Source organism: Diorhabda sublineata, chromosome 1 (genome assembly GCF_026230105.1).
Source record: "Diorhabda sublineata isolate icDioSubl1.1 chromosome 1, icDioSubl1.1, whole genome shotgun sequence".
In the NCBI taxonomy this organism is placed as follows: Eukaryota; Metazoa; Arthropoda; class Insecta; order Coleoptera; family Chrysomelidae; genus Diorhabda; species Diorhabda sublineata.
In genome coordinates, this window is record NC_079474.1 from 44,358,980 (window position 1) to 44,382,479 (window position 23,500).

The 23,500-nt window shown below is 31.2% G+C and overlaps 2 protein-coding genes across 6 annotated transcripts in view; one reads left to right on the top strand and one right to left on the bottom strand.

Annotated features, from left to right (window-relative positions):
- LOC130450896 (TOX high mobility group box family member 3-like) overlaps positions 1–10,045 on the top strand; it is a 192,452-nt gene extending 182,407 nt beyond the window's left edge. For 2 of the 4 annotated variants that reach the window (XM_056789607.1, XM_056789625.1), the window contains exons 7-9: positions 1,522–1,905; positions 2,897–3,237; positions 5,160–10,045. In XM_056789607.1, coding sequence (XP_056645585.1) covers positions 1,522–1,905; positions 2,897–3,237; positions 5,160–5,226 — 792 coding nt within the window. In that variant the 3' untranslated portion in view covers positions 5,227–10,045. The remainder of the gene's footprint in view (positions 1–1,521; positions 1,906–2,896; positions 3,238–5,159) is intronic. The other 2 variants (XM_056789615.1, XM_056789632.1) reach the window with 2 other exon arrangements.
- Positions 10,046–11,802: 1,757 nt separating this feature from the next.
- On the bottom strand, positions 11,803–23,033 carry LOC130450929 (juvenile hormone esterase-like). 2 transcript variants are annotated; one of them, XM_056789666.1, is made up of 11 exons: positions 22,915–23,033; positions 22,579–22,728; positions 22,339–22,476; positions 20,575–20,731; positions 18,636–18,821; positions 17,406–17,590; positions 16,094–16,280; positions 15,526–15,692; positions 14,845–14,974; positions 13,577–13,721; positions 11,803–12,123 (listed from the first exon to the last, which is right to left on the bottom strand). In XM_056789666.1, exons 1-11 carry the CDS (start codon positions 22,951–22,953, stop codon positions 11,943–11,945), a joined length of 1,665 nt encoding a protein of 554 aa, XP_056645644.1. In that variant the 5' UTR covers positions 22,954–23,033; the 3' UTR covers positions 11,803–11,942. The 2 variants fall into 2 exon arrangements, with proteins under 2 accessions (XP_056645644.1, XP_056645654.1); XM_056789676.1 differs by having other exon boundaries at positions 11,803–12,958.
- Positions 23,034–23,500: the final 467 nt, after the last annotated feature.

The window sequence follows — 23,500 nt, forward strand, 5'->3', positions numbered from 1 at the left end:
CAATTGTAGACTAAATGGCAAGCTACTCGGGTCCCATGTGACTGTTTTTCCTACTGCTTTACCGCGCGCTGCAAGCCCATCCCAAATCTTGCTGTTGCATTGCCGAACCCTTTATAAGAAGAATTGCACAAATTATAATCATTACTTTTTAAAAGTAATGTTTCAAAAGTATACGAAAATCTACTAGATTATAATTCCTTCCTAGACCTACTAAAAGGTTTTGAAAGGGCGAAACCAACAGTTTGACAAAGCCTGAACCGAAAAAATCTATTTGTCAACAAGTGTTGTTTTATCAGAAAAAACGACTTGAAATCTCAAAACTACATAATAAAAAGACTAAAACATAAAGAGGTACCGAGCCCTCTGTTATTTATAATAATTATAAATGATAAAATATTTAAGTAACAAAAAGAGTATCTGAAAAAGTAAGAATGGGATATTATAGGTTAAACCTAGTTGAATACAATTTGGCAGATTTGGACATCTACCGAAAGGGATTTAATATATAACATCTAGATATAAAGAGGAAAACTAAAGAAGAGAAATGTGGAGGTTAAATAGAAGTAAAAAGAATGGAACAAGTCGAAATGATCAAATGTTATCTCTACTATTTCGAATCTGTATCATACACTTTCAAGGTCATTTATAGACATAAAGGAAATCATCGGGAAAACGGGATTGGTGGTATCCAGGACATTATACTGGCTAATATTAACAAATGGAAATTAATGAAAATTGATTACTGACAAACCAAACAAAAAGTAGAATTGAGTATTGAATCAGTAGCTGAAACGATAGAAGACAACAAGTTGAATTGGTTTACATTATTACATGGAATGACAAATAAGATGCCAGTTAGATCTATTTGAGACACAGGATCAAATAAAACGGAAGAATGGTAACCAAAAAAAATTTAGAAACAAGAGATAACAGAAATATTGGAAAGAAGAGAATAACGTAGAACCAAACATGAACTATGGCAAAAAATGAAGAGAAATGGGTCAAGTTTATTGTATAACTCTTCTATTCGAAAAATATATTTTAAATAATGCAACATAATTAATTTGAATGAACAATATTTCGAAATATTTCTCAAGTTCGGGGTCAATGTACAAAACCTAATAAAACATAATTAAAATTAATGGAAACAATGTTTTCAATTAGCGTAGTTGTTTGTTATGAACATCTGGAAACAATTGACAATATTTCTTTTTATATTCCATTAAATAATAATAATTTTTGTATGATTTATATTTCATAAAAATTGAATTGATTCTACAAATAGATAAATTTGATTTCATGCTAACTAAATTGGTAGAGTAAGTTCTATAATCACAAATGACCAAAAGGAAAAAACCTAGTCATCAATACTATCAGTAGTGGTAGAAATTTTTTTATTTAGATAAAACAATTGTTAATAACAAATCATTAGTTTATATGGAATATCGGCTGAATAGCTCAACTCCAATCCTAAGAAATTATTTCAAAATATTTGAATATTTGGGAAAAATTTTGCTTCAGGTTTACAAAAAGAAAACCGAAGCGGCCAAAAAAGAATACCTAAAAGCATTGGCGGCGTACAGGGCGAGTTTAGTCTCTAAAGGAGCGGGCGAAAACGAAGGCATGTACGGAAACTATCCCAATTACCAAGGCGGCGGACCCCCTCAGTATTCTTCCTACCAACCACAAGGTACCATTCCATCACCTCCGATGTCAGCCCCACCTTCGGCTACTCCTCCCGCCCAGTCCCCCATCGGGAAGAAACCACCGATGATGGGAGGCATGCCTCAATCACCACAACAAGGACACCAGGGAATGATGCAGACTAACATGGGGCCAGTGCCAAACCACATGAACATGCAACACATGCAGCAACCACAGCAACACAATAGTTATATGCAACAGGTAAGTTACAAATTAGTGATTTTTTTCAGTGCAGAAATTACAGGTTATCACATTTTCAATTTGAAAATTATTTCACATACCGAGTACTGCAATTATCAATGTTATTCAAGATTTGTTCAAGTGCACAGTCAAAAATGTAAGATCTTAATCAATACTTCGTCCAACATCTTTACAATAACATTTCAAATTTGATTGCAGAAAATCAAAACTGTTTATTATTGATAATATGAACTACTTATTGAAGTATACACTTGACTTTAAATTTACTTTATCCCAATATCAGATTGAATCTTGAATATATCAACAGAATCTTTTGTTTTTCATTCAAGGACCAAGTGCTGGTTAGGTCTGACTTCTGATCAGTTTAAATTTATCAATTAATATATACAGTCTTGACTGTAGTTGAAATGTTTAATGAATTGATATCAAAGTTAGTAAAATTATCGATTAATTCAACTTTCTTCTTTTAAAATATAATTCAATGTCTGTTAGAGCATATACCACAAGAACTAATTTTTTATATACATTTTTATACGATTAAGAGTACAATACAGTTTGACTTAGATCCATATATTTGTAACAAGAATTAAAAACTTGAATATATTCTTTGTGATACCGTGATTCTGCTTATTTGTGTCAGAGTTTCTGTTAGGGTGTAAATGTAGTGAAACGAGAGACATCCTTAAAAGAAAATCCCATTCTGTATGTTATATTTTAACAAAGAAATGATTAAAATAGTAGCAAAGTCCAAAACGTCGTCTATTAAAAATTAGCTACTAAATAATGAAACCGTTATATCAATTAAACCATCAAGGAAACCGCCTTTCTTCTATGAACTGTGAACCTATAAGATTTCAATTAGCTTTACATCTCCAATCTTATTTATATGAAATGAATCGCTTTACCATGTTTATACCCTGGAAATTCAATTCTGCAAAATATATATTTTGATTCGACTTTCGAAGATTCTAATTGTTTTAATTTAATGTAGTTTATTCGATTTTCTACCCAGGTTCCTCAACAGCAACATGTACCAATGTCCCCACAGCAACAACAACCACACGTTTCAGTGTCACCTCACAGCCATATGCAACAGCCATCTCCTCACATGCAACAACATATGAGTCCCCCACCTATGGTGTCCAGTTCCCCACCCGTTTCAGCCCCGGCACCCACTATCCCTACATCGGTTGCCCAACCTAATGTCGGACAAGGTCAAGGAATGAGACCACAGAACGCTTGTATACGTCACGGATGTCCTAATCCCGCCATCACAAATCCCGAATGGGAAGATGAGTACTGCAGTAATGAATGTGTGGTTAGCCATTGCCGGTAAGTTGATAATTTTCATTTCATTCAAAATATCGAATGATTGTAATAAAAATATGAAACCTCATAAAGACAAGAAAAGAAAATGATTACGATTGGCTACCAAAGGAAAATTTATCACAACTATATTTTGACCAGAATACAAATTTGGGGCTGACTTGAAACATGAAAAATAATCCTGGATACTCCGTCTTCATATATTTTTAAAATACAATCTCTTAGTTCCATCTTTTCTAATGTTTGAGAAATGTTTAATGGTTGGATGTTGTGAAAAGTCCTTTGTGATAGACCAAATATCCCGTCTTGATTTTCCCATAGTAGTCAATTTTGTTATTCAACTACTTTACTTTCTTTACTAATTCAACACACTTTTTTAATTCTAATAAAAATACATGGATCAAGAAATAAATTCTCAAAACAATCATTTATTGATACATTTGATTTAACAAGTGTCAAACTAGTATTTTATCCAAAAATTTTGTTTGTTATTCTTGGGGTATTATTTTTTCATATTTTTTTTTATTAATTTCAAATTTATCAAAACTTTGAAAACGATCAAATATGTTATAACTTAATAGCTTATAAGGTCGTCGTTTTCTGACACTATGGAGATTGGATCAACTCATTTACTAAAAAAAAAAAAAATGAATTAAAAATTCATTCCTGGTTAATATGATGATTGACAAAGTTAAAAGTTGATTCAAATATAATATAAAAATAGTGTTGGCATTCAAATTACTAGATTTTAATTAAGATTAAAGACTCCTACAATTTGAATTTGAACAAATGATTATATACTCATGAATATAACATCACAGAAATTGTATAAATCCTTCATTTATGTATTTTCCACTGTTACTTGCCACTTACAATCCTATTATGATTTCTAATTTTTTCCTCAACTCTATTTTTATTAAATTTTGACTCTATTACCTATTAGCTTAACTGAGACTCAATGTTTGAATTTATTTTTTACTTTTGAGTTTCCGTTTAAGATCTTTCTTTTAAATAAATTGGTCTAAAATATTGCATTGAACAATATCTTAAAATCTATTGTTAAACATTTTTTTATTCCATATTTGGCTTCAACTTTATTAAAAATTTAAAATGAATTCTAAAGTGAAACCGGAATCATAATATTTACCGCAAAGATTGTACAGCAGCTATTGTATTGATTGGAGAATGCTCTTCAAATATTCCATTGGGCAAAATCAAGTAGTAAAAGGTTACCAAGAGACGGGAAGAAACAGATTAGGATAGTGGATGTGTAACTGATCTGAATCAAGACTTGAAATTGCGATTTGCAAAGCTAAAACGAAAATTTTATTATGTCTACTTTGCTTTACCAACATATTGTCTGGTGCTATCAACTTAAGCAATGATAGGATACAATTTGAGAACTTTTATTAACTTCAGCACATCTAAAAGCACAAGCTCAGTTTACTGTTGAACAAAAATCATAACCTTCTCCGCAAAGGGTGTACTGCAGCTATTGGGTTGATTGGAGAAGGCACTTATAAGTACAAATATTCCATTTGGCAAAATCTTCAAGCAGTAAAAGGCTCCCAAGGGACGGGAAGCAACAGATTAGGATAGTGGATGTGTAATTGATGCAAATCAGGACTTGAAATTGCGATTTGCAACGCTAAAACAAAATTTTAATGTCTACTTTGCTTTACCAACATTTTGTGAGATGCTCTCAGCATAAGCAATGATAGGTTATGGCGGCCTTACTGAAATGTTTAAACTACCTACAAAATTGTAGAATTTTCAATAATGTTTTTCTCTATAAATATTGATCAAACAATTGAAAAAAATTATAATAAAAGTTGTATATAAACTATCCAAAACTATTTTTTTGTCAAACTATGCAAGTACCCTTTTTGCCACATTTTCTAAAGATGAATAATTTTTTTTATTTTCAGAGATGTATTCACAGACTGGGTGTCGGCCAACAAGAACCAATCACAGAATTTTTCAGCAGTTAAGTAAATTCATCTCTAGGGGGCAGTTGCAAACTTAGGAAGAGTTAACAAAAAAAAGTAGCAATACCAACAAGAATCTACATTATTCTATGCTAGGCAAGAAAAAAGTTATAAAATCAGGTTTCGTAAAAAAAATGTGTAATAGTGAGAGGATATAGAAATAAGAATTGTAAATAAAATGATAATCATTTTAGTATGTGAGGTTGTATTGAAGCAATACGATTTCATTCTATAGGTATACAATACTAAGAAAATAATATTGTAATACTAGCATTATCCGTTGTATATTCGGTATGAGGTAGACAAAAATATTACCAAACATAAGTTGAAAAATCTAAATTTTTAATCTCATTAGAATGCAGATAAATTTAGATAAATTGTAGGTGAGGTAATTAAAAATTCTCGTTTCATGATACAAACAACATTCTGATGATGATATTCAGATTACAAATTAGATTTTTTTCAAAATTATTTGCCTTTAGTAAGTTTGCGTCAACTAAATGTGTATACTATACACAAAATCGAAATACTGTTGTTATATCCCAATAATTTTCTCCTCGTAAGGTGAATTCTAATATGATACTAAGGTTTCTAAATCGTTTATCCACACGTGGTTAAAAAATTTGCATATAATTCTATAAATATGATTTATTTAAATTTAATTATGTTTAAAACAATAAATATTGACTAAAACAAATAGATGCAAAAAATACCTATATTTAAGGTCTTTTTACATACACAAAAGCACCCGCAGATGAAGGTTAAGCTGATTGTTCCATGCAAGATCTCGCACTTGCAGCGTTTTCGGATTTGTTGCCATTTTTTTGAGTGCAAGAGCTACAATTCTAGGGAGAAGTCTAGTTACTTTTCACGTATAAACCCACATGTCCGTCAGGCTACAAAAACGAGGCAGCAGCAGATATCAATATTAACAGTTATTCATTGACCACTTTTTTTCTTGTTCATTTTACTTTTCACCTCCATTTCACTCTATTAAATATTTTGACTTTAGAAATATTGCATGCAATTTCTTACACTTTGTCTTGCACCATGTAAAGTTGTCTTTAAAGGCGAGATCTTGAATGAATTATACAGTTCAGCAATTCTAGGGAGAAATCTGGTTATTTTTAGCTCTTAGTTTTATTTTCATTATTAAGCTAGGCACCAAATATTGAATGAAATTTGAGCTTAGTAATTCGATAAATTTCACTTATGGAATTTTAGTTGATGGCAACCATGATGCAAAGGCAAGAGACCTACATTATGGCCGCTTGTCATGATGCAAGACAATGTGCAATGCAATGCAAAACGCAATATTGCTTAATCAAAAGCATCCGCAGATGAAATTCAGATGATTCTTTTATGCAACTTGCAACATTGATTTGCTGCTATTTTTATCGCGTGTACGTTACAATTCTAGGGAGATTTATTAGTTTTTCAAATGTTTCTTCATCCATTCTCAACTAATTATTGTATGTTTTCTCATTTAATTCTATAGCCAAATTCATATTTCCCCTCGTTCTATCTAGAGAGGGCCTGGCCCAGCATTGCTTGAGTGCACTTTTCCATCCTTCAAATATTTACTAATAGCAACAGAAAAATCCTCACTTACAAATTCTCACTTCACTCTGGTAAGTGAAGTGGGAATCCAGTGGTTAATTGGAATTAATCTAGTTAGCAATCGATATTCCTATGTTTCATAAAAATATTTCCAATACTGTGTATCTAGTTATATAATGTTGCTACTACGCTTACTAGGTCTCGAGCTGATAAAATATTTCTGTCTGCCTTATTTAAAAAAAAAAACATTGTTATTTCATGCTCTGTAAATGCATGTACTCCTTGAATAAAATTTGTAGTTAGATATGTCAAAAGTACATATTAATTGAGACAAATACTTTAGTTCTTATATTTAGGGCTCTGTTATTACAATAAACAATTATAGTCCAGGAAATAAGGCTCTAAAAAGGGAAAACCTCGCAAGTTTTTCGTCCTGCGTCGATTTGTATAAAAATTTGGGATTAGGCTCATTCAACCCTCTAATTCATTATCTATACTGTGCCGTTGTACGCTTTTTGTTTTTTAAGGGTGAAAACTATACTTAATTGTAATAATTATAAAATAACATTTTGAACCTCAACATGGGTAATATTTGGCTTGATTTAGTTAAATAAGGATTATTTTAAGCTGTAGAGTACAATTTCATATTACAGGGAGTCTCATAACGACCCAACTACTTTGGTTAGGTTAGGTTAGATCTTTTCTTCAATATTGTTATTGATATAGAAAATGATCCTACCTTCTGTGAAAATTTCAAGTAAATACAGACAGGACGAAAAATTGCGAGCCAAAATGCTTCATTTCCTGGACTATTGAAATCTTATTATTTTGTGTCGAAAATATAGTAAATATTGATATTTTTGTCAAATGAGATGGGGCTATTAATAACGACCCATGCTCTTCTTTCATTATGTACTGTTAATCGATAAGTTTTCATTTTTTACGGAATCTGAACACAACAAAAAGAGTAAAAATATCAGTTGTTTTTCATCGTTTATTAACGTTTCTGTTTTAATTCTGGTTAAAAAAAGTTTCAATCTTTAGTTTGAAAAAGAATTAAATCCATATGATGAAACTAACAATATATGTAATCGCCATCTGTCTCTATCCTGCTATAAGTCTTCTGTTAGCTCTCTCTCCTGCATCCTCTCCTTTTCCCTTGTGGTGCCCATTTTATGACCTGTTTAGGCTAGAATACTGTTCTCTGACATTTTTTGTACATGACCATATCAGACTAGTTGTTTGGTTTTGCTAGGTGCATTCCTTTTGCATGAAATCTTAGATAATTTGAGTTTGAGGGTAGATTTACGTATTTTTTAACTAGTGTCACGATTCTGTGCTATTACTATATGAAGCAAAGTATACTGTAGTGTTGTGGTTTTTCCATCCCACTGCATTTCCACATCTTTGGTGTCTGCCCCAAGTAGATCTTGAATAACTCTTGGCGATTGGCAGCACTTTGTTTTAAACCTTTCATGCCAGTAAACTCTTCAGGTAAATCCCGGTTTGTTCTAATTTTTGTTTTACTATTTTCCTATATTAGTTGGACTAATTTTATTAACCTGATGGTGTTGTTTGTTTGTTCTAACATTGTCCACAGTTTGCTAAAAGATACATTGTCATATGCCTTCTACAGATCCACATAATAAATGGATTTCTTGTCCGATTGCAGTTTTTTGCTTAATATTCTTATCAAAATTCATCTCACAATTTGGAATATTTTAGAGTTAAAATTTGTATCTTTCCTTTTGCCGTCTTCCTCAATATTAGTTGTATTTCTTTGCGCCCAGGTCCTTTTTTGTTCTATTTCTTTTTTGGTAGTCTTCGTCTTCATCTCTTCCAGCCTTATTTTTTTCCGTTAATATATCTTATTTCATTCTTTAAAACATTTTCATATAAATTCAGTTGCTTTTCTTTATTTTTTCTAAGAATGTTTTATTATTTTTCTTGACGGATCATGCACTCAACTACTTCTGTATCTCCTCTTAACCGAACACGTACCAGTTGTTTAACTTATGAAAATTTGTGAAAAATATTCACATTTTGATAAGTAGCAGCAATTTGATTGCAACTTTTTATTTTTCTTCTCTTTTACTTTTGCAAGAATAGAATGAGAGTTTCTTTTTCTCTTGTATTCATTTCTTTCCCCGCTTAAAGTATAAATCAACAATGAATGAATTGAAAACAGATATTTTAATATTATTGTTATCAATGACTTTCTTATTGTTATGTTCAGAACCGTTTTTCATCGACATCAATCGTCTATAGCATACAATTATTTTTTATATCATTGACCAATCAGATTTACACTTTTTGTCGATGTATATAAACTTAGTAACTGTTACTTTATTGTTATGTATATCGATATAGGTAATTCGTTTTTTTTTTCTTCATGGAACATCCCTAGTATTAAATACCATGGTGAAGGATGTACATTTGTGAATATGTTGAGCGAGTTATTGAAGCTCGGACTGTTTCATACGGTTGAAAATATATTTTCTTTAATGGGGAGGTTACAAGAAAAACGGTTTGTTTGAAATTCCTCATTGTACATGATCCAGCAGAGAGGAATGTTAAATTCTTTGTTATCTACATTGTTATTCGTAATGAATCTTGTGTTCTTCGTAATTAGTCGTCCTTCACGTTTCCTCTGTCATCCTGTATACTTTGTGTGTTATCTGAGTATGGTCTAACTCTACTTTCTTTTCTTTCATGTTTCTTCCATCCACATCAGTTCAATGAATCTTCTCAAATCATCTTGTCATTCCAATTCCATGGTTTTACAAGCCACTGCAGTGTTGTATGATTATTAAATAGTAAAATGTTTGGAGAAAAACTTGAATTTTGAAACAGTATTTACTTCGTTGTGTAACCTCCGCCGTTTCTTGAATGATTTTAGGTTTACTTTTTGGAACAGTTTGAGCTGTAAGAATTTTGTATAGAATGAATTTTAGATAAATATGAATTACTTATGAGGAAAAAAATTGTTTATTTTTATTGTTCTTATGTGTTTTTTTCTATGTTTATTTTTTTATACGCGGCTGTTTGGATTCAATAGATGTTTCCAGACAATCACATTTATAAAGTATTGGAAGATATCGAAAAAATATATTTGATTATCTCTTATTATGAGCTTTAAAAAATTGTTTTTTTTAAGTACAATTTATGTTTCACTATTACATTGTAAATATCATACTTTATTCTGACAAGCACACAAACTATACTATGTAATCAATTAATATTTAAAATTAAATAGATTCTACTCATTTATGTTTTTTTTTTATTTAATTCCTTTCCTGAGAATTTGGCTTTTTACCAATAGTTAGTGATTACTAAACAAATCTTCCTGTATGTGACCAATTCAAAAAATACTGAAATGATTTTCATGCCGTTTTACCCAATCAATTGGGTAAATTATGAGGAAGATTTAGATATTAGTCTATGGAATTGACTGGGAAATCTTGAATTACTGTCAAAAAAGCAACTTGTTGGTTATACATTTTTTAAATGCTCAATTTTTTATGGAATCCTTTTCAAATTGGCCTACATGATACAGGGTGTTTCTATATTCGACCGAGAACGCTCTTACACAGAGAGATCTTAATAAATGACTTATTTTGATATAGGGATACGAAGCATTACGGGGCCCAGTTGCTGAGATATTGGGTGTTCAAAATTTGCCATAAATCAAGAAAGCCTTTCAAATTTGGTGACCAATATGATCCTTAAAAAAGTAATGTTTTGACATAAACAAACTTTATAAACTATATAACCTTTTATGGAACTAAAATGAACGGTGTTGTAGAAATTTGCCTCTAAACAAAAGTCTGCAAGCACGTAAGTAATTTACAAATTAATTAATTATTCATTCAATTTCAATAATGATAATAAGAATTAAAAAAAAATAAAAATTATTCATAATCTCAGTTTCAAACAATAATAAGAAAATTGGCAGTGAAAATAAAAATAATAATAGCACAAATCAAACTTGACAACAATGTATTGCAACAATAACAAAATTGACAAAGTTACAGTAGTTATTCAAACTGTTGACCGCTTACTTCAGTGCACTTGTACAACGTTTTGTCATTAAAAAACTTGTCTTTGAGAATAAATCTGGTTGGGATTGAATGATTTCTGCCGCTTCGTATTCTAAGGACTTCATACAGCCCCATATAAAAAATCGATTGGATTTAAGTCAGGTGATTTTGAAGGCCAACAATTGGATCCACCCTGACCAATCCATTTTTTTCTAAAACGTCTATTTAAGTAATTTCTTGCCGCTGCAGCGAAATGAACAGATGCTCCATCGTGTTGTCTAATATTTAACGGTACATTCTGCAACAATTCTTCCAGAAAGCGCATATAAATTTCTTCCATTTAATTTATTTGGTAAAATTTAAGGCCCGATTAAGCAATGTCCAACCAAACCCACCCTCACATTAAACGAATATTTATGCTGAAATCCCCTTTCACGAACAAAGTGTGGATTTTCTTCATCCCAAACGTTACTATTTCTAGAGTTGAAAATTCCTTTATTTGTTTTAAACTCCTTACGCTTGCTTAATCATTATTCGAAATTAAATGAATAATTAATTAATTTGTAAATTACTTACGTGCTTGCAGATTTTTGTTTAGAGGCCAATTTCTACAACACCGTTCATTTTAGTTCCATAAAAGAATTTGAAACAAAATTAAAAAAGGATTTGCTCCAGTGGCGTAGAAAATAGGGGGATAAAAGGGACAACTGACCTTGAGAGTGCGCCAAGGCATATTGTTCAGTTTATTACAATTTTTTACCTGATTCTGTTTTATTTATTCAAAATTTGAATAAGGCAACGACTAATAGTAAATGGAAAAACTATTAGAAATGTTTGTATGAAATAAAATATACAGATAGACAATGCTATCTGAATTTGGAAACTGCAATGCACTGCTATTAAATTCGAATAGAATATTTGTATCGTTGTGACAATATTTAAACAGGTCTTTGTCTGGAAGTCTTTAATAACAAAAAGTCTAGTCATAATTTGAAGGTTTATTCAAATGCTTATAATATATTGGTTAGATAAAAATAAATTGAGTACACTACTTAATGTAGATAGAAGAATTATTCGATAATTTATACAAAAAATGTTTTATTTCGGTGTATTAGTTTCTATATTAAATAATGAAATACGGTTTTCGACTGTATTTTTCATAGATGCTCCTCAGTTGTAAATATCTATCTAAATTTTGTCGAATTTCGATAGTACTATTCACATTTAAGTACTGTAAACTGTTTTCCTTTATTTGCGGCCAAACTACACCTTGTAGCAAGTTATCAACACAAGGAGTTGGATTCCTAGAAAATATATAATAATACTAAATACAGAAAGTTTCCGAACTCGTACTCTGAAACTTTGTTTCACCATCTCATATTGCATATTAATTTTCATATATTATTCACATGAATTCACTTCACTAGAGTCTGTAATTTGATATGGTATTTTCAACCCCGATTTCTTGAATTTATTGATAATGTATACAGGGTATCTCAAATTATGCAGTCAAGTAAATGCTCTTTTCAAGATTATGCAAATCAGAATGCCCCAGCTGCACAAGAAATCAAGAACAAAACAAAATTAGAAACGCCGATATTGTACCGACAATGAAAGCTCGGAAAGGTTTATGTGAGACTCTTTGATTCTTTAGAATAAATTACTAAAACGGATATGGGAGATTCCCCATGAAAAATCTAAAATCTCTAATGTTTCAAGGTCAAAATGGATAAGGTGTTACAGGAAATACATGATGGGAGTTCTGGAAATCATTTTGGAGTTTATAACATTCTAGGAAAAATAATTCGTAAGAGTTATTGCTGAGTAAATTGCAGAAAATATGTAGTCATGATGAAGAAAGTGTGAAACATTTGTCATAACAATCTAGTGCTTCTTTTTCTAGGTAGGATAGAAATAATTGGTACCTTCTAAAATCAACTATATATTCTTCTTCTAAAACTTTGCATTCTTCTTAAGTATTTAGAGTTTTATAAAACGCAAAGGGTCGCATTTATCGTTTCAATGATGAGGTTTCAACGAGTTATTTTGAAGTTTTATAAGTTTCTAGTAGTTGACTATAAATTTTCTTTCAAATATTTTGCATTCCTCATACGTATTTTTAGATTTTACTAAGTTGTTCTAAAATGTAAAGGGACGCAATCAATATTATTACTATATTACTATAGAGATTCTAGGAAAAATTCGTAAAAATTATTGCTGCGTAAATTGCATAGAATATGTAGGATTTTGATTTTAAAAATGTGAGACATGTGTAGAAAAACCTCCAGAAGTGAACAGTTGAAAGATGCAGCAGTACAATATAGGTGCTCCTTTCAAAAAAGTGGTGATAGACGTAGCTGGTACTTTCTTAAGTCGACTATAAAGGCTTCTTAGAAAACTTTACATTTTTTCTACGTATTTCAATGTTTCTACATTGTTCTAAAATGCGAAGGGACGCACTCAACATTGTCTAATGATGAGACTGCAAACGGCTACTACGGAGATTCTAGGAAAGAGTTATTGCTGGTTGGGTCGTATAGAAAATGTAGAGTTTGATGTAGAAAATGTGGAATGTCACAAAACGGTCTCAGAAGGAAAGACGTAGCAGTAAAATGTAGGTACTCGATTCGAAAAACTTGCGATAGACTTAGCTGGTACCTTTCCGAATTGACAATGAAGCTGTCCCAATTATCTACGCATACCAAATCATCTAGATACACACTACTAATTGACTAACATATGTTTGGACTGACTTACTGGTATTTCACAAAATTTGTAAATAATAGGAGCACGCGTTGTCTCATTAACTGATCTTCTTTCGGGATATTTTTATAAGCCAATTTTTCTTGTTTTGAAGGAAAAATATATTTCAATTCGTCTCCATGTCCGGTACCAGAAATTCCTATAAGACAATGTTATCTATCAACATATTCTTTTTTATATACGATATGAAAAAATAAAGTATTGAAAAGTGGATGGTAACATAAAATTCCCATTTGGCTATAAAATGTTCTTATCCTAATGTTGAATAGGAGGTGTGCCTTTTTACCAATAGTGAAACACAAAAACTAGTGCTTTATTGCTTTGATTATACAATTTTTACATACGCTGCGACTAATTTTCCCGTGCTTCTCTTGATACATGTTGCGTACACCATCAATGTTTCTCGAAATGATAACCCATTTTTACCGATATTAATCATTGAAGGACCCACCACCATAACGAAATTCTTCGAACCAATTGTAAACAGTCTTCTCTGATGGTGCTTCATGACAAAAAATTGCACGTTGTTGTTGGCTAAGGCCTTTTTTAGAATCATAATAAATCATCCAACTAAAGCCTTCACGGGTGGTTTCCATTTTTACAGAAATTTACTTCTTTTAAACGTCAGTATTAACAACTTTCTCAGTCAATTTCTAAATTGCCATTGGCTTCGCAATAACAAACGTCAATGTCAACAAATACAGTGGTGGCACCTTTTGTTCGATTATAAAAACTTAAAATGTCACCCTTGTTTATGACATGAAGCTTTTCTGGATCATTTCTTCGAAAATAGTTTTTATCTGCATTGTCGTTATCATTCTCAATATCAGGAATGATGTTAAGTTTCCCATTCAGCACATGATTTTATTTTTTTTATAGAACAGTTTGTTCACATTTCATTCATTTTCATTTGTTTTTGAGATCTAAGGACGTTTCTTATTCTTAAATGACTCATTTCTAATTTGCTTATACCACTTGAAAACAGTCAAAGTTAGAGCATTATCACCACACTCGCCTTGCTTATTAAAATTGCTATAGTAGCAGACTGACAATCCAGAATGCATTCAAACCTATCACTGATATATGCTTCAATACATGGAGAATAAATAGTACGTACTAGCAAAAATAGATGCAGCATAAGTAATTTCTACCATTTCGCGTATATTTTCTTCACACCTCGTAAGTTATTAATAATATTTCAATAAATTAATAATATCTTAATAAAAGCTATTAGGTAGTATCGAATATGATAATTAAAATACCTGAAATATGCACATGCTGTTCTCCTATGAGCCCTTCATAAGAAAACTGATAAAAGTAAGCAGGTGTATAAGCTGATGCCAGTACAGCATGATGAAGGGTGGGTAGTACAAAACATTCGTCTCCCATATACTAAAAGAATAAAATATGAGTGTTATTTGTGTTGTTTTGTCAGTACAATTCAATTTCATAAGTTATCTACACGTATTGATAGCTTATGAAGGTAATTAGAATAAATTTAGCTAGCAAAAGCTTCGTGAATTATTGTCAAGGAAATGGCACAAACTTGCACCCTTGCATTATGCTGACGTAAAAGATTAAATCGCATAATACGGGTTGTACCATGTCGCTATTACTTTATTGGTAATGGGACTCACTTAGCACTTCTTTGGCGCCGATTCACTTCGAGGAAACCCGCTGTTTTTATTGTTACCTGATGTCTAGTGTATTCTGGTAGATCCTCGTGTCGTCTACGGTTACGGAATAGCGCAAAAACTGATCATAGTGAAGGAAATTTGCCCTTTTCTTCCCAAATCACTAAGTAGTCTACTATCCATGGTTAACAAACGGAAACTTGATGATGCAGCTTGGTCAAATCACATTTGACTATCAATAGGAATGATATGCCCTTTCATTTGGAAGGCGAGAAATTTAGAAATTCTTGGACTCGCCCTTATACATACCTTTACGAAAGCAGCGATATCATCCTGGAACTTCGATTGTGTATATACAGTTCTGTATTTTTCACCAGCTAAAGTTAGTTCTTCAGGAGGTATATACAATCTTGGGTTTAATAACAAACTTATATTATTATCGATTTTTTTAGCTTTGTTTTCGAGTGATTTTATATCTAGAAAAATTAAAAAATAAATTATTATCTGAAACAAAACTTGATTTTAATGTACTACACATATTTATACTGTTTACGAGGTGTTTAGCCCCGTAAATTTTTTATTTGTTTTTATTTCTTCTGGTCTATTGTTAATTATATCCAGTTTTGAACTCATTTGTCTTATAGATCAACTTTTATCGCTTCTCTTAGTCATGTTACGACTTTATTTCCATTTTCTGAATACTCTTATTAAGTTGGCACAACAAATCATATATTTTCAGTATTTCAAAAGTCGTCTCAATACTCGTCTTTTGTATAAAGATATATTTATTATTAAAAAGTTTCATGATACATATTCTAAATTTAGAATATTGTATGGAATAGTATATATCTTGATCCATGTTTCCAATATTCCTTACCGTTTACGAAAGAAAGTCCTTCTGCAGAATCAACTCCAAACATCATTGGAATTCTGTCAAAATTCCCATTAGAAATTGATTCCAGCATTGGTTTTGTCACTAGAGCGTTTTCGTCTTTTTCGTTCTCTACTGTAGGTATCCAAATGATATTTGGACCAACTGTATTATTGTAGATGTCATCGAAAACCTACGAAATACGTTTCTCTAACATTTCCTAAATTTTCCTATTATGTTTTTCTCTTTGTTACTAATAACTATTAACAATCACTTTATATAATGCGGTCCATATGTATGGAATAAATTCAATTTTACGGTTATTATGTACTACTTGAACAAAACCTGAAAAAGGTAGATTATTATTCTTGAATTGACAATTTACAGTATGAAAATATTATCCCTCTTAAATAAGAAAGGGTGTCGTGTGGCATCTTGCTGGAAAGGGATTTTAGTCCTCTTTTCAGCAATATAAGTTTTGTAAATTCGGTGCAATCATAAGTGAGAAAATTTATTTTGAATCTGTAAAATTTTGATAATGTCTCTATCACAAAACTTTACATAGAATGATGATAATAATGTCACATAATATTCAGAATGTATTTTTTAATGTACTTTACAATAAAATTAAATGTTCAAAATGACAACCATTCACAACATCTTATATGTTCTCATGGGTTATTTTGTTAATTTTTACCGTTATCCTAACTTTTAAATCAACAATATTATCTGATCTATTAATATATATATATACTTTAGATTTTGAATAACCTCATAAGAAGAGTTAAATCGTGGAATCTATCCGGCCATTCGATCGTTCCACGTCTTCCAATCCACCTATTGGGACAAACCTCGTATAGATAATTAATTTGTTATTGTACGTGCAAAATGCGGTGGAGCTCCGTCTTATCGGTAGTAAATAGATCGATCTACCTCATCATTAACTGTGTCCTCAAAAAAATGAGGGTCTATAATTTTATTGTTAATGATACCTGCTCAAACTATCACTCAAAAATATTGAGTGTGAGTTTTCACACTTCGGCAATCCATCAAATAAAACTATTTTGTTTATGAATTGCAAATCTGCGTCCATTCTGTCCATTATTAATTCATAGAATTAATATTGCTGAGCAAAGGACTAAAATCCCTTTCTAACAAGTTGCTATACGACCCCCTTTCTGATATAAACTTTTCGAGGTGGTGTTTATAATTCAGAGGATTATATTTACATACTGTGAATTGTCAATTTAAGAATAAAAATCGACCCTTATTCCATACATATTGTAGATATATCATGTACATATGTGCAGTTACTTACAGTTTCTGATATAATTTCTTCAGCTGAATACTTATGCAGCAATTCAAGTAAATCTTTGGTATTATTTGAATTAAAACTCACATCTAACGCCTTGCCCAATTTAAAAGCGAAATGATCTGGTTTATCCTGATAAGAACATGGACTAATTGAAGACCCACTTGTTAAAATCACACCTTTCAACAATCCTGAGAAGACGATTTATCAGAAGTTTAAGATATGGAATAGTTTTGTAAATTGTAACTCAAATTACACTTACTTAGAGATAATTGAATACTAATTTTTGAACAATCTCTCTTCTGCTTTCTAACACACTTTACATCATACGAGGTCTGGCTATTAAATAACGCCATAGACGGTTGATTTAAAAAGCGAGTAGTACGTTGGGTATCTAAATATCTAGTATGTGCACGTCCCAAAACACGTTTCCGTCACTATTATAGTATTTGTGCAGTAGTGTTTTTTCCTCGTGCCGAAAACCATGTGTGACGAAAAACGAGAGCAAGATAATCTCAAATTTCTCGTTAAATTGAAAAAAACTTCGACTGAGTGCTATAAATTGTTGCAAGAGGCCTATTTGTAAGCGCTTTAGAGAGTGTCGCGAATGCACAGAAGATGATCAGCGCCCAGGTCGCCCTGTGACTGTTTCAACTCCGGAAACAGTGATCAAAATGCGTGCGGATTGTTGAATGAGCATCCAGATGATGGCTGAGGCTGTAAACGCCGATAAAGAAATGGTTAGAAAAATTTTACTCGAGAAATTACACATGACAAAAGTCTGTGCGAGGCTGGTGCCAAAAAATCTGACTCCTGACCAAAAGCTCTTGCGTCGACGGGTTTGCTCAGATTTCCTTGAAAGGTTAGAAAGATTAGAAAAAGATCTGTTTTGGAAGCGACCCGATTTGAGTCTATGGAAGCGGTAAAGCGAAAAACGGCAGAGCCTTCACTAAATAAGACTTCCAGCACTGTTTCGGTCAATGGGAAAAACGTATGGAAAGGTGTGTGGCGAGGAATATATTGAAGGAGAGCATTCGAATGTAGAATAAGTTTTATAATAAAACCCTTTTTCGTATAAAGTCTCGTTATTTAATAGCCAGACCTCGTATACGTTGCTTTCATCCCGCCTTTACTTTATAGATGAAATTTACTCTGCTTTGACTTAAGTAAAACTTAAGCTACTTTAATAATAGTATAATATGCGATAAAATATATTATGAGATTTTTTCTATTTACCTTTTGCTTGTTCACTTAAATTTATATACCCGATTGCCATTGCACCCGCACTAGTTCCCATTGCGGTAATTTTGTTGTTATCTCCACCAAATAGATGAATATTTTGACTGACCCATTTGATGGCTTTCAATTGATCTTTTATACCTAAATTAGCCGGTATTGTACCGTCAGATGTTGACAAAAATCCTAAAAAAAATTATTTCATTACGACGTCTCTTCTTATAATTTTATAGATACAATTTAGTGAATGGATTGCAATATACAAATTAATCGGATTTCTTGGATTTAAATTTGATTCTGGGTTAACATACAACAAAATTTTTGACTACAGGTGCCGTTTTTTTACCGGGGTTACTAAGACTAGTATATTAGTAAAGTTCTCGGTTTTTTTTTTTTGAGAATGGGTACTATAAGAGCTTCATTAAATCTCGGTACTATATCAATTTTGCGATCTGCGATGACAATTCTTTGATATTTTTTACAGTCTTCAAAGTGAGAATAGATTAAACATTGTTGAAACTAACAGAGCATTGTGTTTAATAAGCTTTTATTATTTTCACCTGTATATTTGTATGTTTAACAATTTTTCTGGATTTTGCCCTACTTTGAGCTATCAGATTTAATTTAAACTTTATACCTACACTTCTCAAAGACTGCCGATAATTCGGAAAAAATATGTGATTATCTTGATTAAATTCATCCTATTAAAGTTATAGTAGAAAGTAAAAAATTAATCATTGTTTTAAAAAACTAAAAGTTATGCTTTTAGCAATAATAAATAGAAAAGTAAATCTTGGCATAAAAACCAAATTACTCCTGAAAAAATTAATGTCTGTTTCGAAATCGACCCCCAAATTTGATATTACCATTTTTATCGAGGTAGGGAAATGGGAAAATGAAGAATAAAGGGAAAAAAACAACAACTGAATAATTTTTGTAGCGTATAAATAATTCAAGCAACCTGGAATAGATTTCGAACCCAGATCTGTTGGTTAAGCACTAGAAGCTTTACCAATTAAGTTATCCTCGTAATGAATTTAATTACACAAGAGGCTCACACAGAAAACGTAGATAACCGTTTCGATAGTGTTACCAACTTTCAAAAATTCCCTAAAGTACTAATCAAAAACCCCTAGAATCCCCACAATTATTAAGGATTCCCCCGAAAAAAACTTAATAATTATAAAATAAATGATTAAATATTTTTGAATGAATAACATTAAAGATATTAAATATTAAATATTATTAAACAGATAAAAAATTCCAAATAATTAATAAATTATTTCATTCAGCAACATCATTTATTAAAATTCTTTACACACCAGTCGTCGAAACCTAACAAATATTTTTCTTCAGATTCTGATTTTTTTAAAATCATACATATTGATACATATTGAATAATTTGAACATTTCTGTTGCAGTGTGGATATTCTGTTACACAACTTATTCTTTACAATGTAATATATCGATATTTGAAGTTATAAAAATAATATAATATAATACCCCTAAAATATCCCATCCCACATTTTCCCCCGTAAATTTGGGGGGGAACCCCATAAGTTGGGAACCCTGCATTTCGAGCTTATTAAGAAAATGGGACAAGAAAGGTATAATGGAAAGGGAAGTCCTACTCAGTGGGACTGGGAATCAGACTCAGATCTATTGGTTACAAAACTCAAAGTTAGGTTAAAAATATCATACAAAGCATCTCATGTTTTTATAATAGTGCCATTAATTTTTTCATCAGTTATTTTATTATTACGCCAAGAAGTATTTTTTACTTTGATAAAGGAATCCGTGACATTATCTAGGATAGAGTTTATCACTACTTTTCATTTTAACCAGCTTTTGTTGTAAATATATAATGTTTGTATTTAATTATGTTAAAATATAATTAATAATATAATAATAAATTTTTCGTTTCACCAAAAAACTATACCTAAGACTCCTAAGCGGTAGTTAATTGTCACAACGACTATATCATAATCCATTAGATATCTGGGATCATATTGATCTATTATACCACTTTCGAATTTGAATTGTCCTCCATGTATCCATAAAAGAACTGGTAATGAATGATTACACATAGTTGGTTTCTAATACAAAAGAAAAAAGAAATAGAGTTTGTCACAAATGAAGGGCACAAGGAAAAAACCAGACATGTCATTTTTAGTTCAAAATTTAGGTATAGACGCCATTAAATTCTCTGATTAAAGATGAGATAATTAATATTCAATCTGTAGCGTACAGAGTTTTGTTTAAGTGTTCAGGCAATCAAACACAAAGTTATGGACACGAGGAAAAGAAAGAGAGCCGGACGCTTGTGAGACGTCGCGAAAAAAAAAACAAAATTATCGACACATGAACTTGGATAACAAGATTTATGGCTTAAGAAAAATTAAAATTACTTTTCCTGTAAGAGGACACTCCTATTTGGAATGTGATAAAAGTGTAGGGCTTTGAAATTTGAGAAGTCCCTTTGAGATCCCAGAAGAAAGTATTAGAAATTCCAGCTGCAACTCATCGTTTTTAATCGTAGTGAGTGTGTCACAAAACATTATTTTGGATTGGAAATCTTATTTGGACTCAATATACATGCAAAAATGTCCTTTTAAAACCCAAGTCTTAAAGGAAATAGTCGAAAATCTGGACATGATCGTCTTATTTACTACAGTTCCACTTAAAACGGACAAGCCGGTTTCTGGAATAATAAGAAAGCGTTTTGACACAAACACAGGTTTGAAAAATGGGGAGTTAATGCTGCCTCCTCCCGTATACAATGGTTAGTGATCAGATTTACAAAGGCAAAATAAAAATTTTCAAATCTCTTGTTACTTTACAGGTCCTTTACCGCTTGCAAAGACCTAATTTGTAGACCTTATGCGGTTTTGTAGTCCAAGAGCGGTGAAATTCTTCAAAAACCTGGCTTATAACTAACAAATAAGTTTGAAGTACTTTTATATATAAATTTTAAACATAAACAAATAATTGTTAAAGATACTACTTGCTCCTATATATTCTGTTATAAATATAGTTGTGACATGGTTGGTTCTTGTTTGTTTCAAGTGACCTCAGCAGAAATACCTCTTCTCCATAAGTTTTGCCCCCTTTCTCCTTACACCATGTAAGAAAATAGTTGTATTGCTTCTCATACCTTAGTCAGGATTTGGAAGGTAACAGCTCGGAATTAGTTTCATTTGCAGCCTTCAAAATGGCTTCGGGAAGTTCTTCGTCGGATGAATTCATTAATATTATTGTATAGGATTCGATTTAACGTGGTTTAATTTAGAAGAAGATTCTACTTATTCGGTCACGTGTTGAACAACTTTGACTTTTTAGTAAGACGCCTGTGTTGTCATAGCAATTGATATCAAACCCGGCTTCATTATTTTATATTTTCAAAAATTTAAAAATGCTACAAAAAGCTAGAAAAGGTTTAAATTTCATTTGATGGACTATTTCGTAAATATTTATTTACCTGTAGTAACAATAGTTATAATCTCAGAAGTAAAAAACTATCTAATAAGGTCAAAATTTGCATAATTTTACTTTCCCGCACTAGTGCGGGAAAGTGACACTTTCAAAACTAAAATGAGTGCGGGAAAGTGGGTTAAAAAAGCACGGTCGTAGAAAAATAATATTATATGAGAAATATGTAATATAATTATTGTTGTAAGAATTGAATTTTTCGAAAATGGCTTACCACTGGAGTATATACATTCAAATATAAACAGTCCTCAGTTATGTTCAAATTTGGATAATCGGTTGATACTTGCATGCACACTTTTGTATTTTTGCTTGTATCTAAGACATGTTCCCAAGGAATTGGTTCTTCCGGTTCCTAAAATAAACATAAGGCATACATAGTAGTTATATAATGCTTACTTTGAATAGAATACTTTAAAATAACGAAAAATAACATTGGACGCATAAATACATATACCTTGAATCTATTAGGTCCTACAGGTGGAGCTGCATAAGGAATTTCTTGGAAAGCATAGAAGTTTTTATTCTTAGCGCTTTTTAGAATGTGCCCAGCAATTTTTCCATGTGGCAACTCTACAATTGTTGACCCTTCAATATTTTCGGTACACTAAAAGTGGGTATATTCGTTGAGTAACATACATGAAACTCTATTTTCATTATATTGCACTAAATAGTAATTAACTTTTTACAATAATGATGACAATGATGAGATTTAAACAAAACTAAGTATCTATTCTATAGATATAGAATAATTACGGTTTTAATTGTATTTATGAGTATTTAATTGACTTACCAGTATTATAAACACAATGAATGATGGAAAGACCAACATTGGAAATATCACTATGCTAAAAAAATTAACAGTATGGGGTTTTTCAAGATGATGAATTCACATATTAAAATCGACTGATACAATTGCATTATAAAATGATACGAAAACTACTTAAATAGAAATATTTATTTTTATACCTGAATTATTTCAGAAACAGCGGACTACATGTAATCTTTCAACGATAAACAATTATCATAATAACAATTTTATTAATTCGAATAATCGGCTCTTGGCAATAACAATTTTACAACTTTATTAAAAATGGAATTAATTGCAGATAAAGTTGAATGTAAATTAAAACAATCAAAATTTATTGTAATAAAAATTATGTTTCAAATGGATTTTCGAAATAAGTTCTTTCTTTAAAACGAGTTACGTTAATACATATCCTTGAACAATCTACTAGCCAAATAGATGGAATATTTATCTATTATTAATTTTAATTTTCCAATTATTTTTCCCGTTATTCTGACATTATATCTTCTGACTCTTCCAATACATCTTCCTCGTTAGCAACTTGTTGTTTTTCCTTCTGTTCTTTAATATT

What these genes read in the sequence shown, in the direction of transcription:
- LOC130450929 (XM_056789666.1), bottom strand. Translation starts at nt 22,953, where the DNA reads ATGTTGGTCTTTCCATCATTCATTGTGTTTATAATACTG. An exon ending in TAGGACCTAATAGATTCAAG is followed by an intron (nt 22,477 to 22,578) that starts GTATATGTATTT and finishes TGTTTATTTTAG; the next exon opens with GAACCGGAAGAACCAATTCC. An exon ending in ACAGCATGTGCATATTTCAG is followed by an intron (nt 13,722 to 14,844) that starts GTATTTTAATTA and finishes ATTGTCTTATAG; the next exon opens with GAATTTCTGGTACCGGACAT.